The sequence below is a fragment of the Coregonus clupeaformis genome, chromosome 31, assembly GCF_020615455.1.
Source record: "Coregonus clupeaformis isolate EN_2021a chromosome 31, ASM2061545v1, whole genome shotgun sequence".
In the NCBI taxonomy this organism is placed as follows: domain Eukaryota; kingdom Metazoa; phylum Chordata; class Actinopteri; order Salmoniformes; family Salmonidae; genus Coregonus; species Coregonus clupeaformis.
Genome location: NC_059222.1, coordinates 17,257,753 through 17,272,467, shown reverse-complemented (window position 1 = coordinate 17,272,467; position 14,715 = coordinate 17,257,753). Strand labels below are relative to the sequence as shown.

The window sequence follows — 14,715 nt, the reverse complement described above, 5'->3', positions numbered from 1 at the left end:
AAAGCAATGATATTTGAGTGATTTTAAAACTCTGCAGCCGCAATTTAATTTTTAAAAAATCTTTACAATAAAATAATAACGTGACCCCCGAAAGCCAGATGGAGATGGTTAAATTAGACGCGCATTCGGTCTTTATATTACTGTAGCATAGACTATGATGAGATGATAGGTCTACATGCGTTGTGAACTGCTCCATACTGAGATGGGCTGTCTGTCCCCACCCTGAGCGTTGATTCATCATGCAGAGGCCGTAGAGAAGCCAGATTTAGACATTGCATATAATTCAACAGTTCCATTTCACGCCTTGCTGTTCATATAAATAATTTATTATAATTTACTGGTTTCTCGCAGTTATTTATCCTCGGAAAAGGGAGTGGTTTTGGGCGGTAAATCCCAGTAAATCTCGGTAACCGGGTTCCAGCCAAGTTTTATAGTATGTAAAAAATAAATGTAAAAAAAGACTTTTCATCTAGTAGAATTTGCTGCACACTATTGAGGAAGAGAATCGTCTTTTGAGATCCAGGTGTGTCTGACGACAGCTGATAATCAGCTGAGGAGTCGCGCTGTACCAAAATGAACCAATGGCGGGAATCAATGCAATTGAGCATTAGATGAGGCATTATGAGTAGGATGAGCCTAGTATGCTGATATTTGTTGCTTACTGCATTCGTTTTTATTAAACAGTACATTCTAAATAGTACAATATGTGGTTTAGTACACAGGCCAGATTTTGGACACAGCCATGGTTTCAAATTGACATTTTAGTACAAAGGCACGTATAGCTTTAAGGTCAAGCTAACCATGAAAACAATTTCCTTTTCAATTTCCTTTTCCAATAATTTCAGTTCTATAAATGACCTACCTGCGGCAAGGAAAATGAATACAACCCAATAACCCAGCAAGTCATAAATGAGCTATTTGATGTAGTCTGCACAATAGATGATGACGATGATCAATGATTTTATTGCACAGCACTGTGTACCAGTGCTCTCTCCATGTGTAGCAGCAGGTGTTCAAGAGGGCTAATGGAATGATAGTAATTTGAAGAAGTTCATTGAGTATACCCTGTGACGGTTACACTTAGATAACCTGGGTGCCAATGCCAATGTTGCTGCTTTAACTGGTTTTGTTGTTGTCGTTGTTGAATAATATCATATATAATATGCCATTTAGCACACTATTTTATCCAAAGCGACTAACAGTAGTGCACTCTTAGAAAAAACGGTGCTATCTACAACCAAAAAGGCTTGGAAATTATCTTAAGAGTCTTAAGCGGGTTGGTGAGGAGTTAAAATAGATGATTACTTCAATATATTTCTATGTCGACATTACTACTGATAACATATCATACCATGTACCAACACGGGCCACATCTAACATGAATAAAAACATGAATGAGACAAATTAAGTTCAATAAAATCTGACAAAACTCCAAAAACAAACTTTTGTTCAAGTGTGCTTCAAACCAACAAACTCCAACTGAGATTATTTCTGGCAAAACAGAAAAACATGGATGTTAAGAGAGGAAGGAATCCTTTCTTGATAGGAGTATACATATGGTAAATAAACAGTAACTACTGTCACCACTGTCAGGACCTTTACTCAGGATGTTGGCATAGACATGTTATATTACACACGCACGCATCATTGCACGCACGCTCGCACGCCGCACACACACATACACACACACCAATCAGGCTCAATTGAGAGCATTTCCTGTGTTTCATGTTAATCTTGTGGAGTGATTTTTCCATTACGTAAACAGCAACCCTCTCTGCTCTGACAGTTAACCTCCCTCCCTCCGCTTCAAATGAGCTCCCCATTCAGCCCAAAAGACACAAACACACAGGCATATGCACACACACATATGCACGTACGTACGCATTCACGTATGCACACGCACACACACACAGGTTAGCGTTTTTCAACACCAATCTTGTTCTGGAGGCAGCTCTGTAGAGTGGTCACTAGCTGGCACAGCCACAAAGTCTTTAAACTTAACCCTAACCACACTGCTAACCCTAACCTTAAATTAAGACCAAAAAGCAAATTTTTGTTTTCATGAATTTTTACAATATAGCACATTTTGACTTTGCAGCTGGCCTATCTAAGGGGAAATCGCTCAGTTCTGCCTCCAGGACTCCAACAATAAACGTCAACCCGCACGCGCACACGCACACGCACACACACACACACACACGCACACACACACACAAATGATCCACTAGGACCCATGTACCAGCCCATGATCAATAGTGAGTAAGTACATTTCCTAGAAGTTCTAAAAAGATACATAATCAAATAAAATCAAATGTATTGGTCACATACAGATGGTTAGCTGACACTGGTTCAAATACTTAGAAGAACAAACTGCCCTTAATATCTACTTCTATCTATTTCTATCTGGAAATATTGTTGTCTGTCCACACTAAAGTACACAACTAAAACTTAACTATATTAACTAAGTAGTTTTAAGTACATGCCCAATTACAACGAGAGTTATCTGAGACCTGAGCATTAAGATGTCATGTTATTATTTTTCCAGATTACTACACCTAAGTTCCCGAGCTAACACACACAGATCCCCAATGGTGTCCATATAGAGAATGTGGGCTATTTTACTTCAGATAATTATTGGAGTTGGTGCAAAATGAACAATCGTTTTTTTTCTTCAGAAAATCACATATTAACATAGCAATACATGTTGTATGTTCATGTTCAAAATGCATAAATATGGAAATAGGGTGGGTGAATGAGGGAGAGAAAGGGAGAGAAAGAGGGAGAAAGAGGGAGAGAAAGAGGGAGAGAAAGTAGGAGAGAAAGGGAGAGAAAGAGGGAGAGAAAGGGAGAGAAAGAGGGAGAGAAATTGGGAGAGAAAGAGGGAGAGAAAGTAGGAGAGAAAGGGAGAGAAAGAGGGAGAGAAAGAGGGAGAGAAAGGGAGAGAAAGAGGGAGAGAAAGAGGGAGAGAAATTGGGAGAGAAAGGGGGAGAGAAAGGGGGAGAGAAAGGGAGAGAAAGAGGGAGAGAAAGAGGGAGAGAAATTGGGAGAGAAAGAGGGAGAGAAAGTAGGAGAGAAAGGGAGAGAAAGTAGGAGAGAAAGGGAGAGAAAGGGAGAGAAAGAGGGAGAGAAAGAGGGAGAGAAAGAGGGAGAGAAAGGGAGAGAAAGAGGGAGAGAAAGTAGGAGAGAAAGGGAGAGAAAGAGGGAGAGAAAGGGAGAGAAAGAGGGAGAGAAATTGGGAGAGAAAGAGGGAGAGAAAGTAGGAGAGAAAGGGAGAGAAAGAGGGAGAGAAAGAGGGAGAGAAAGAGGGAGAGAAAGGGAGAGAAAGAGGGAGAGAAAGAGGGAGAGAAATTGGGAGAGAAAGGGGGAGGGAAAGGAAGAGAAAGAGGGAGAGAAAACTGGTATACATGAGGACAATCTGAGGAAGTGTCTGAATAAAGGTCAAATAGAAGTAATGGAGACGAGGCATTATGTGGGACAGTCTTCAATGGTATGATATTTGGGGTAGCTATAAATGCCTGTTTATTTTGAGTGTACAGTATGCATGTCACATGCACACATAGGCGGTATATTTGTATGCATGCATAGTATGTTTTAAGCCAGGTTCATGAGTTTATAGCTGTATGAGTGTGGGTGTGAACTGAGCATGTACACAGTATGTGGTTGTATACATGCCTTGGTGGTGCATGTGAGTATGATTGTGTGTGTCTTGTGCCATTGTGAATGCCGCCCATAGGGGCTCCAGTCTCACGTAAGCTTGTGCAGAGCGAGGAGGATGGACAGAAAGCCTGGTGATAGACTCCTCTATAAACTCCTCCCATCTCTTCTCCCCTCCCCTCCCCTCACCGTCTATAGTGGCATACAGGCTTCTACCAGCCGACTGCATGCCAGTCCAGACTCGTCCCACATCACTAACAGATCAAACTGCTACTGTCTCAAACAAAACCTAGCCACTGTTTTCTTTTCTCTCTTAGAGGTGGGGCGTGGGGGTGAGGGGGAGTCATGTACCTACTTCACAGAGTATTCCCAAAAGAGTTGTTTGTATTCTTGGTCAGTGTGTTCAACAGCTCACAGAGAGGCAAGCCTGAGTCAACTCAGGTGAAGTGTGTGGCGTTACATTAAACGTCGTAGACCTCACACACAAAGGTGGGTGCATCACATTCGTCAATCCTGGCTCTCACTGATTTCATTGATTTGCCAAATCCGAACAAAGAAGTCATTAACAAAGCTGACACTTGCAGAGCTCTACAGTGAATGTGCTTGAATATCAAATGGACATTCACATACAAAATTGAGTTTCATTAAAGGTAGACTCAGTGTTATGACGTTGCAACGAGTAGCACCGCAGATATTGCGATGAGCCCGATGCAAGACTTTGCTCTCACACAGTCACACAGGGTATCTGTGCATGTGCGTGGGTTCACTTCACGCTGCTACAATGTGGTAGCTACGGGACCAAAACAGCTAAGTTTAGCCTTGCGCTTCAATACTTTCAGTTGCCGTGGAAATTGACCCACTACTGCTGTTTATTACTTTGTGAGTCTACCTTTCAAGCTAAAACTTGCTCCCTGACATTATTAATGAACACTGAAATACATAGTCATTCAGACAATACATCAAATCAGAAAGGCACCAAGGAGGCTGGCTATGGCTATTCTCTGCGCTGCTAAAATCACGTAGCCAGAACCCTTTGATTAGGAACAGGGACAATGAGTCCAGACTAGAGTCTCACCCACTTTCCTGTCTTGAACACAAGCTCACTGCACAGCCCAGAGAGAGAGAGAGAGAATAAACGACAGAGAGAGAGAGGGAGAGAGAGTGAACGCCAGAGAGAGAGAGAGAGAGCCAGAGTGAGAGAGAGAAAGAGAGAGAGCGAAAGAAAGAGAGAGAGGGGGAGAGAGAGACAGTGAGAGTGAGGGAGAGAAAGGAAGAGAGAGAAAGAGAACCTTCAAGCTACAGTACATAGCCAGACTTTTATTCCATTCCATTAACTATTATTCTTCTGATTTTACACAACACACAATTCACACCGGTTGATCACTTCCTAGCCTGCTTCCTACCTAGCTCACGGTTCATACACATTTTGACAGACGGAATTTCATGACTTTTCCATGACTTTTAAACAACTTTTCATTACCAACAATTGGCGGCGTCTATGTATGTACACAGTTTATTAGGTACATCCATCTAGTACTGCGTTGGACCCCCATGGCCTCCAGAACAGCCTGAATTCTTCAGGGAATGGAAATGTTGCTAAATTGGTATCAAGCGACCTAACATGTGCCAGGAAAACATTGCCCACACCGTTACATCACCACCAGCAGCCTGTACCATTGTCACCGGGCAGGATGGGGCCATGGATTCATGCTGCTTACACCAAATTCTGACTCTGTCATCAGCATGACGCAACAGGAACCGGGATTCGTCCACTCCTCAATTGTCCAGTGTTGGTGATTGTGTGCCCACTGGAGCCGCTTCTTCTTGTTTTTAGCTGATAGGAGTGGAACCCGGGGTGGTCGTCTTCTGCAATAATAGCCCATATGTGACAAGGACCGACAAGTTGTGCGTTCCGAGATGCCGTTCTGCACACCACTGTTGTACTGCGCCATTATTTGCCTGTTTGTGGCCCGCCTGTTAGCTTGCACGATTCTTGCTATTCTCCTTTGACCTCTCATCAACGTGCTGTTTTCGGCCACAGGACTGCCGCTGACTGGATGTTTTTTGTTTGTCACACCATTCTCTGTAAACCCTAGACACTGTCGTGCTTGAAAATCCCAGAAGGACGGCCGTTTCTGAGATACTGGAACCGGTGTGCCTGGCACCAATGATCATACCACGCTCAAAGTAGCTTAGGTCACTCGTTTTGCCCATTGTAACGTTCAATCGAACAGTAACTGAATGCCTCAATGCATGTCTGCCTGCTTTATATTGCAAGTCATGGCCACGTGACTCACTGTCTGTAGGAGCGAAACATTTTAATCGAATGTGTCAGCCAGACAGCCACTCACAAAGTAGACTACCAATCGCTGTCCATGGTGCTGAAATTGCAACATGTCTATGCGGTTGCATGCCTATCGAATCGATGATAGGCTTTCTATGGTGCCAGGGCTTAGCTTTGCTTTAAATAATGGATACATGTTTATTGGTAGGCCTACATAAGAAGCATTAGGCTCTCGTCTGATACAAGCTTTTGAACACCTGAGTAAGCTCCACTCATTGCACTGGCACCGTCGTAGCCTTGACCACAGCATTTGTTTGCCGATATTCCCCTTACACAACCAGTTAAATATTTTATTTTTCAAGACCTGGGGCACTTTTTCAGTCACATTCCTGAAGCCCAAGAAACAAATACTTAGCTTCCTAGTACATATGGAAATTAAAAAGGTTTATAAATGAATTACTTTTTGGAGGGTTACTGTGAAAATGATTTATTACATAAAAAAAAAATAGACATTAATGACAGGAGCATGGGCCCCCAGAGCTCGTGGGCCCCCCCGCCTTTTGGGGGCTGCGGGGGTGTCCGATATGCCAGTGCATGGGGTCAACCCTCAGTCTGGAGAGCAACTGGGTGTGCAGGCTTTTCATCAAGCCCTGCTCAAACACATCAGAGACAGTTTATCAAGGTCCGGTTGAGCAGCTAATTTCTAAAATGTGGTTTGTTAGAATGGGACTGGAATAAAAACCTGCACACCCATTAGCTCTCCTGGAGGATGGCTGACCAGCCTTGATGTATAACATTGCAACATTACAACCAAATACGTTTTATGCCTTTTGAAATAATCCGCTCATTCAATATATCAAAGATCAAATGGCTATGGTAGGCTACACATTTTTTTATTCAGCTGAAGCAAGCCCACAAATTTTCTTCAGGAAACGTACCTTTTTCAGTTTAGTCATATTTATCTTAGCTACCTTAGACGTTTACTTTGCAGGCGGACTAGCATCTATTGAGTTGCAATGTCCCATACATTGGATGCCCAAATCAACTGGAAGTATCTACAAAACAATTTTTGAAGCCACATAATGCAAAAGAAAGGCTACATCAAATATTTTTTACTAAAATTATTGTTCGCGATTCAGAAATTATTATTTTGATTTACATGATTCGATTCACCACGATTGACCCGAATCCCAACTAATACAATGTTGAAGTGAATCATTCATTTTGTCAAAAATAATCATCTAAATGAATCATATGAATCATTCAAAAAAGTAAATCAACTTTGTATGGCCTTATTCGCTAGTGTCAGTGGAAAGGTTTTTGGGAAATGACTAGCGGACTAAACTCCACTGGAGTTTAGTCTGCTAGGACATGCCAAAAACATTAATACATGCTAATAATAGCTAAACAGTTATTTAGAGTACAAGATATGTTTTGAATTGGCTACCTAGTTATTAGTCTGTTCTCTATCATATTTTAAAAGCTTACCTGCCTCTCTCTCCTTGAGCAACGGCCCACTCGTCTTGCACACATGCAGGTGATGCACGCAAACACAGACGCTCTAAAGTGTAATTCCAATCCTGGCTGATATGTTGATTTTTATTTGATTGATAAAATATTTAAAAACTGTTTCTAAATAAATTACATTAACAGAAATTATGAAATTATTTTCCATGACCTTTCCAAAACTTTAGGATTGTATTAATAAATAAATAAATAATCTGACCGTAGGTGACACAATGACATGAATCTACCCATTAACCAAGGTAGCTTTGGTTGTACAGCATCAGCTACCTCATAGCCAATACTAAATAATACCTGCACTGCACATTCAGTGTAAGGAGACTGATTCATAGCATTGTTTGTTGGTTGGCCTGATGTTATGCAGGTGGCTCATTCTAAGAGGATACTAAACCATGACTCCTGGAGTTGCAGACTAAACATAACACTGTATATTTCCCTCTGAGTGCTTATTGTCTGAATCAGAGAGGGCTAGTATACTGACCAATACCTAGTGGGGGGGGGGCTCCATTGGAGCCTGGCTGTTTCCTTTAGCTCCAGGAAGAGAGGCGTGGACGAAACCTTAATTCAATACAACATTAAGCTCTAAATGGGACTTTTCCTGTTAGGAGGTCATGGTGGTGGAGGTGAAAATGGACTGGGTGGGTTTCAAACTCCCAACTCCCAACCACGGGTGGTAGAGGGGTCCACAGGTCAAGAGGGGCACCAAGAACACTCGGAGGAAGGCAGAGAAACTCCTAGAAAGCCCATGTACTGTAGGTGGTGGCTGTTTAGAGCTGGGTCTACTCAAAGCGTTGGAGATTGATAGCTGCCAGAAGGGAACTACTGTCCATAGGGGCAACATAGTTGTGTAGCCCCGAGGGAGTCTGGGTTTGTGTGTGGTAAACGACAGTGAGATGAGAGGATAAACAGAGCGCCAGAAACAGGATAAATCAGCACTGGCAGTAAACAACCTGGTATAAACACAGGCTCCATGGCCCCAGACAACACACAACACAACACAAACCCATTAGAACTTTGACCCAGTTCAGTTGAAAGTTCAGTCTTCCGCTTTGGACTCCCTAAGACCTGGGGCCGTATGTATCAAGCATCTCAGAGAAGTGCTGGTTTAGGATCAGTTGTACCTTTTAGATCACAATGAATAAGATTGAATGGACAGGGGGGATCTGATGTCAGATCAGTATTCCTCCTCTGAGATGATTGATACATTAGTCCCCTGATCCCAAGTCAGATTCTCCTCACTCAAAGTTTGCGTGAGACCGAAATCTGGACTGTACATTATTATTATTTGGGGAGCAAAATGGGAATAGATTTGGATTGAATCTACTGTCTCGTTACAATGATGTTATGATTTGCCATGGAGATGCATTCTGATAGTCTGTCTGTGTTGTTATTGGTTGACAATGATGCTGTGACTGTCAGGGGTAGAAAATAGTGACTTCTGGGAGGGATGTTGACTGACAGAGGAGAGAGTGAGTTAGTGTTGGCCCAGTCTAACCACAGATGTTCTTCTCCCTCCCACAGGCCTTGGGCTAGGGCCAGACTGGGCTACTGTATCTGGATATCAGCCCATATCAGAATAGTCATCATTGAACAATTACTGTAATAGTGAGGAGAATGAGTTCCAGTTGAGTTCAACTGGGTTGAATATAATGTGATATAATAGAATTGGGATAGCATTGGAATTGGAATGCTGACATAAAGGGATAGCGTTATGGTATACTGTAGGTCTATCATTATAAGCCTGGCCCCAGATCAGTCTGTCATGTTTGGCAAAACAATTACGATCAAGGGAGCTAAAAAATCACAAACTGATCTGTAACCAGTTTAGGGTAGCAAAATTCCAGTAACTTTCCCAAAATCCCCAGGGTTTTTCCAGAATTTCCAGGATTCCAGGATGTTACCAGAATGTTGCAACCCTTAACCAGGCTAGTATGACATGGTGAAGGTTAGAGCCTTAAAGTCGGGTTAAGTCTTTCTGTATACAATGTTATTAGGCGTTACCACTAACAGGCTAGTGTGTGTGTGTGTGTGTGTGTGTGTGTGTGTGTATGTGTGTGTGTATATATATATGTGTGTGTGTATGTGTGTGTGTGTATATGTGTGTATTTGTGTGTGTGTGTGTGTGTGTTACCTGTAGATTACACCATGTTGGTGAAGGAACATGAGGGCAGATGTGACCTCGGCAGCGTAGAAGCGAGAGCGCGCCTCGTCAAACTTCCTGGAACGCTGGATCTGGAACATCAGGTCTCCTCCGTTCACGTACTCCATCACAAAGAACAGACGGTCCTGGAGATGGAGGGAGAGAAAGAGATGGAGGGAGAGAAGGAGATGGAAGGAGAGAAGGAGATGGAAGGAGAGAAGGAGATGGAAGGAGAGAAGGAGATGGAGGGAGAGAAGGAGATGGAAGGAGAGAAGGAGATGGAGGGAGAGAAGGAGATGGAAGGAGAGAAGGAGATGGGGGGAGAGAAGGAGATGGAAGGAGAGAAGGAGATGGAGGGAGAGAAGGAGATGGAAGGAGAGAAGGATATGGAGGGAGAGAAGGAGATGGAAGGAGAGAAGGAGAAAGAGAAGGATATGGAGGGAGAGACATAGAGAAAGACAGTAAGACAAGAAGAAGGGTTCAACCTTTTTCACCCATTGATAAAAAAAACACTATGAAGACCATAGAATAGTTGTTCTTTTTATATGTGTCAGTCTCAAAGAATAAAGAGTTAATGATCAGATCTCATTGTGGAAGTAGATTGTTAACAGTTATCATGTAGCCTCCCATCCCCACCCCACCCACAGCCCCTATCCTCCAGACACAGACAGCTGTCTCTCTGGGAACAACGGTCCCCTTCCTGAATTCCAGCTCCCCATATAGGAAATCAGATTGAGGCGGGCGGGGGGTGGGTATATTAAAAAGCCCTCTATATAAGAAAGGAGTGGCCCCGTCCGAACCATTGTTTAACGCCACAGGGGTCACGAAGCTATAAGAACCATTGACACATATTCCATCATTCCTATTACAATGGCGCTTTACCCAGCAATGGAGAAAAAGACCTTCATTAGATATACAACTTGCCTTCCAAGCAGTGTTTACTCCACAACTGGGAATTTACAGATGGTCCTTGGTAGTATTAAGGCATAAGGAGGATTTGTCAAAAAGTTGACAGCCCACCTACAGTACTGTATTACCGACACCCCACCTACAGTACTGTATTCCTGACACCCCACCTACAGTACTGTATTACTGACACCCCACCTACAGTACTGTATTGCTGACACCCCACCTACAGTACTGTATTACCGACAACCCACCTACAGTACTGTATTACCGACACCCCACCTACAGTACTGTATTACCGACACCCCACCTACAGTACTGTATTACCGACACCCCACCTACAATACTGTATTACCGACACCCCACCTACAGTACTGTATTACTGACACCCCACCTACAGTACTGTATTACCGACACCCCACCTACAGTACTGTATTACCGACAACCCACCTACAGTACTGTATTACCGACAACCCACCTACAGTACTGTATTACCGACAACCCACCTACAGTACTGTATTCCTGACACCCCACCTACAGTACTGTATTACTGACACCCCACCTACAGTACTGTATTACCGACAACCCACCTACAGTACTGTATTACTGACACCCCACCTACAGTACTGTATTACCGACACCCCACCTACAGTACTGTATTACTGCACTCTGTGTAGGAGCAGGTCTAGTACTTGTAAATCAACGGACAAAGAGGAGTCTCAATCTGGTTATTTATTGAAGGTCGTTAAAGGGAATATAATATGTAGTCAATTTCTCAGGAGCATGGATTCTAGTATAGGATATGATGAGCTGGATCTCAAACTTCAGCCCTTTTATACTTCAGCAGTTGTTACACAGTGTTTGAGAGATACTCAGCCGAAACCCCAAAGAGCAAGCAGTGCAAATCTGTGATGAATCACTGAGATCAATGTGGTTTAGTGATTTAAGTGACATGAGGAGACTAGAATGCGTGGCGTTACAATATTAGTGTAATGCTTGGCCTCTGCTTCATTGACTGCAGCCTTGAACTGTACAACCTAACACGGGAGAAAATAGGCTTCCCTCTCACATTGCTAGTGGAAAGGTAGGCTACCCTCTCACACTGCTAGGGGAATGGTAGGCTACCCTCTCACACTGCTAGGGGAATGGTAGGCTACCCTCTCACACTGCTAGTGGAAAGGTAGGCTACCCTCTCACACTGCTAGGGGAATGGTAGGCTACCCTCTCACACTGCTAGGGGAATGGTAGGCTACCCTCTCACACTGCTAGGGGAATGGTAGGCTACCCTCTCACACTGCTAGGGGAATGGTAGGCTACCCTCACTTGGTTGCTAACGCTACATTCAGTAGGAGATGAGGAGAGGGTTAAATGTGGTAAAGAATTGTTACAGTGTAAACTGGGGTGAAATGTGGTAAAGCATTGTTACAGTGTAAACTGGGGTGAAATGTGGTAAAGCATTGTTACAGTGTAAACTGGGGTGAAATGTGGTAAAGCATTGTTACAGTGTAAACTGGGGTGAAATATGGTAAAGCATTGTTACAGTGTAAACTGGGGTGAAATATGGTAAAGCATTGTTACAGTGTAAACTGGGGTGAAATGTCGTAAAGCATTGTTACAGTGTAAACTGGGGTGAAATGTGGTAAAGCATTGTTACAGTGTAAACTGGGGTGAAATGTGGTAAAGCATTGTTACAGTGTAAACTGGGGTGAAATGTGGTAAAGCATTGTTACAGTGTAAACTGGGGTGAAATATGGTAAAGCATTGTTACAGTGTAAACTGGGGTGAAATGTGGTAAAGCATTGTTACAGTGTAAACTGGGGTGAAATGTGGTAAAGCATTGTTACAGTGTAAACTGGGGTGAAATGTGGTAAAGCATTGTTACAGTGTAAACTGGGGTGAAATGTGGTAAAGCATTGTTACAGTGTAAACTGGGGTGAAATATGGTAAAGCATTGTTACAGTGTAAACTGGGGTGAAATATGGTAAAGCATTGTTACAGTGTAAACTGGGGTGAAATGTGGTAAAGCATTGTTACAGTGTAAACTGGGGTGAAATGTGGTAAAGCATTGTTACAGTGTAAACTGGGGTGAAATGTGGTAAAGCATTGTTACAGTGTAAACTGGGGTGAAATGTGGTAAAGCATTGTTACAGTGTAAACTGGGGTGAAATGTGGTAAAGCATTGTTACAGTGTAAACTGGGGTGAAATGTGGTAAAGCATTGTTACAGTGTAAACTGGGGTGAAATGTGGTAAAGCATTGTTACAGTGTAAACTGGGGTGAAATGTGGTAAAGCATTGTTACAGTGTAAACTGGGGTGAAATGTGGTAAAGCATTGTTACAGTGTAAACTGGGGTGAAATGTGGTAAAGCATTGTTACAGTGTAAACTGCTTATGGGCACTGCACTATAGCTGCACTCTGCTACAGCCTCTCCAACCTAATGTGTGTATGTGTGTGTACATCGGAGTGGTTGGATAGAGCAGAAGACACATTTCTGTCTCCTATTCTCCTTCAGGTAAATGCTGTGCTGTAAACGTATGTTCTGTCCAGTAAATTAGTGTTCTGCTTTTTTTCAGGACATTGAGCAATTTAGCAATTTAGTGACTTGTGGTGCTTTCAGTATTTTATCAAAGCTATAAAACTCTCTGAACAGTTATTGGAACAATTTTTCTAGGCTGAAGGAGTCTGCCTTCCATTTCCAGCAGTCCACCTCAGCGTGTTGTTGTCCTTCTGAAAGCTCATTTAAACAGGATACTGAAATAGTGTCCGAGTCACAGCAAGTCCTACCCAATCAAATGTGAATAAACATTTCCTTCTTCTAATTAAAAAAGGTACAGATACTGGCTTCCCAGCGCCGACACAGAGAAAAGCCCCGATGGCCAGATAACTGCCAAGACCCAAAACAATCTGTGTGTGTGTGTGTGTGTGTGTATTGAACAACCAAATCATGCTTTCCTTCAGCTCTTTTCAAGAGATATGTTCCATAACATTTACAAAGAGAAGGTACATGGTGAGGTTGGTATGGTCATTAATGGTTTCATTCCATGTTCTCACAAGCAGTCTCTCAAGAACTGAACACTAATATAGCCCATCAGTAAAATTAAGTACACCAATTTCTTTGAGAATTGGTGTTCTATTTATTTTTTTACCACTGTTTAAGTAATTACTGTAGGAGATTACCACACTGTTCTTTCCCATTAAAAACTAGGATTTAATAGCAGCTTTGTGATGCTGATAGCAGCAGGAAATCATTATAATTTCTGTACAGAGCATATTGTGTGTGGCCCTGGACACAGCTCAAGAATGTTTATCCTGAAGCCCAGAACAGCAGGCTGACCCTACTCAGTGAGACACACACTCACTGGTATACACACACAGACATGCGCACACGCACAGAGACACACACACATAAACCCACACGCACACCACACACGCACAGACCACTTACTGACCTATACTGTTTCACACACACAAGCAAGCAAGTGAGCATGACACACACACACACATAAATCACATACACATTTAGTAATTGTGATACATGACTCATGAGAGACACAAACTGATGTAATTAAAGTCTGTAACATAGTCACCCATACACATGCACATGAGGACAGACACGCACATACTGTACACACACAGAACAATCACTCAACCTCTCACCCGCTCCTACTCATTCTCATTCAGAGATTAAGTGCACACACACACACACACACACACACTGCACACACACACAGTACTCCCATTCCCCCCAGTCTCCCTCCACAGGCGCAGTGTCCCATTACATTATTACAATGTGTTTCACATTAAATGTATCAAGGCAAACTATTCAATTACAGAACAATACTTTTTTCCTGAGCTGTCAAGTCTGACCCACTGCTCTGATGGAAGCTGAGGTTTTGAGAGGAACAAGTAAAGATAATAAATACTGGGAGCCATTTAATCATATTCTCTCTCTGATACTGAAGAGATTGCTGGTGAACTCCATCAGACTGCGGTCCTTCTCTGACTTCTGTCAAAGGACACACACACATTTGTACAGACACAGTCTCACACAAACATGCACTCTAAAAAATGCGGGGTTAAAAACAATCCAATTTGGGTTGTTTGGTAACCCAGCGCTGGGTAAATATTGGACAGAACACACGCTGGGTTGTTTTGACCCAGCCAGTTGGGTTGCGTGAATAACCCACCAAGTTGGGTTGTTGGGATT

The 14,715-nt window shown here is 42.8% G+C and overlaps 1 protein-coding gene across 1 annotated transcript in view; it reads right to left on the bottom strand.

The window, feature by feature from the left end:
• The window catches only part of LOC121547663 (protein kinase C epsilon type), a 157,237-nt gene that overhangs the window by 12,492 nt on the left and 130,030 nt on the right, over positions 1-14,715 (bottom strand). Inside the window, exon 11 of the mRNA XM_041859034.2 lies at positions 9,594-9,748. Within this exon, the coding sequence (XP_041714968.1) occupies positions 9,594-9,748 (155 nt within the window). The remainder of the gene's footprint in view (positions 1-9,593; positions 9,749-14,715) is intronic.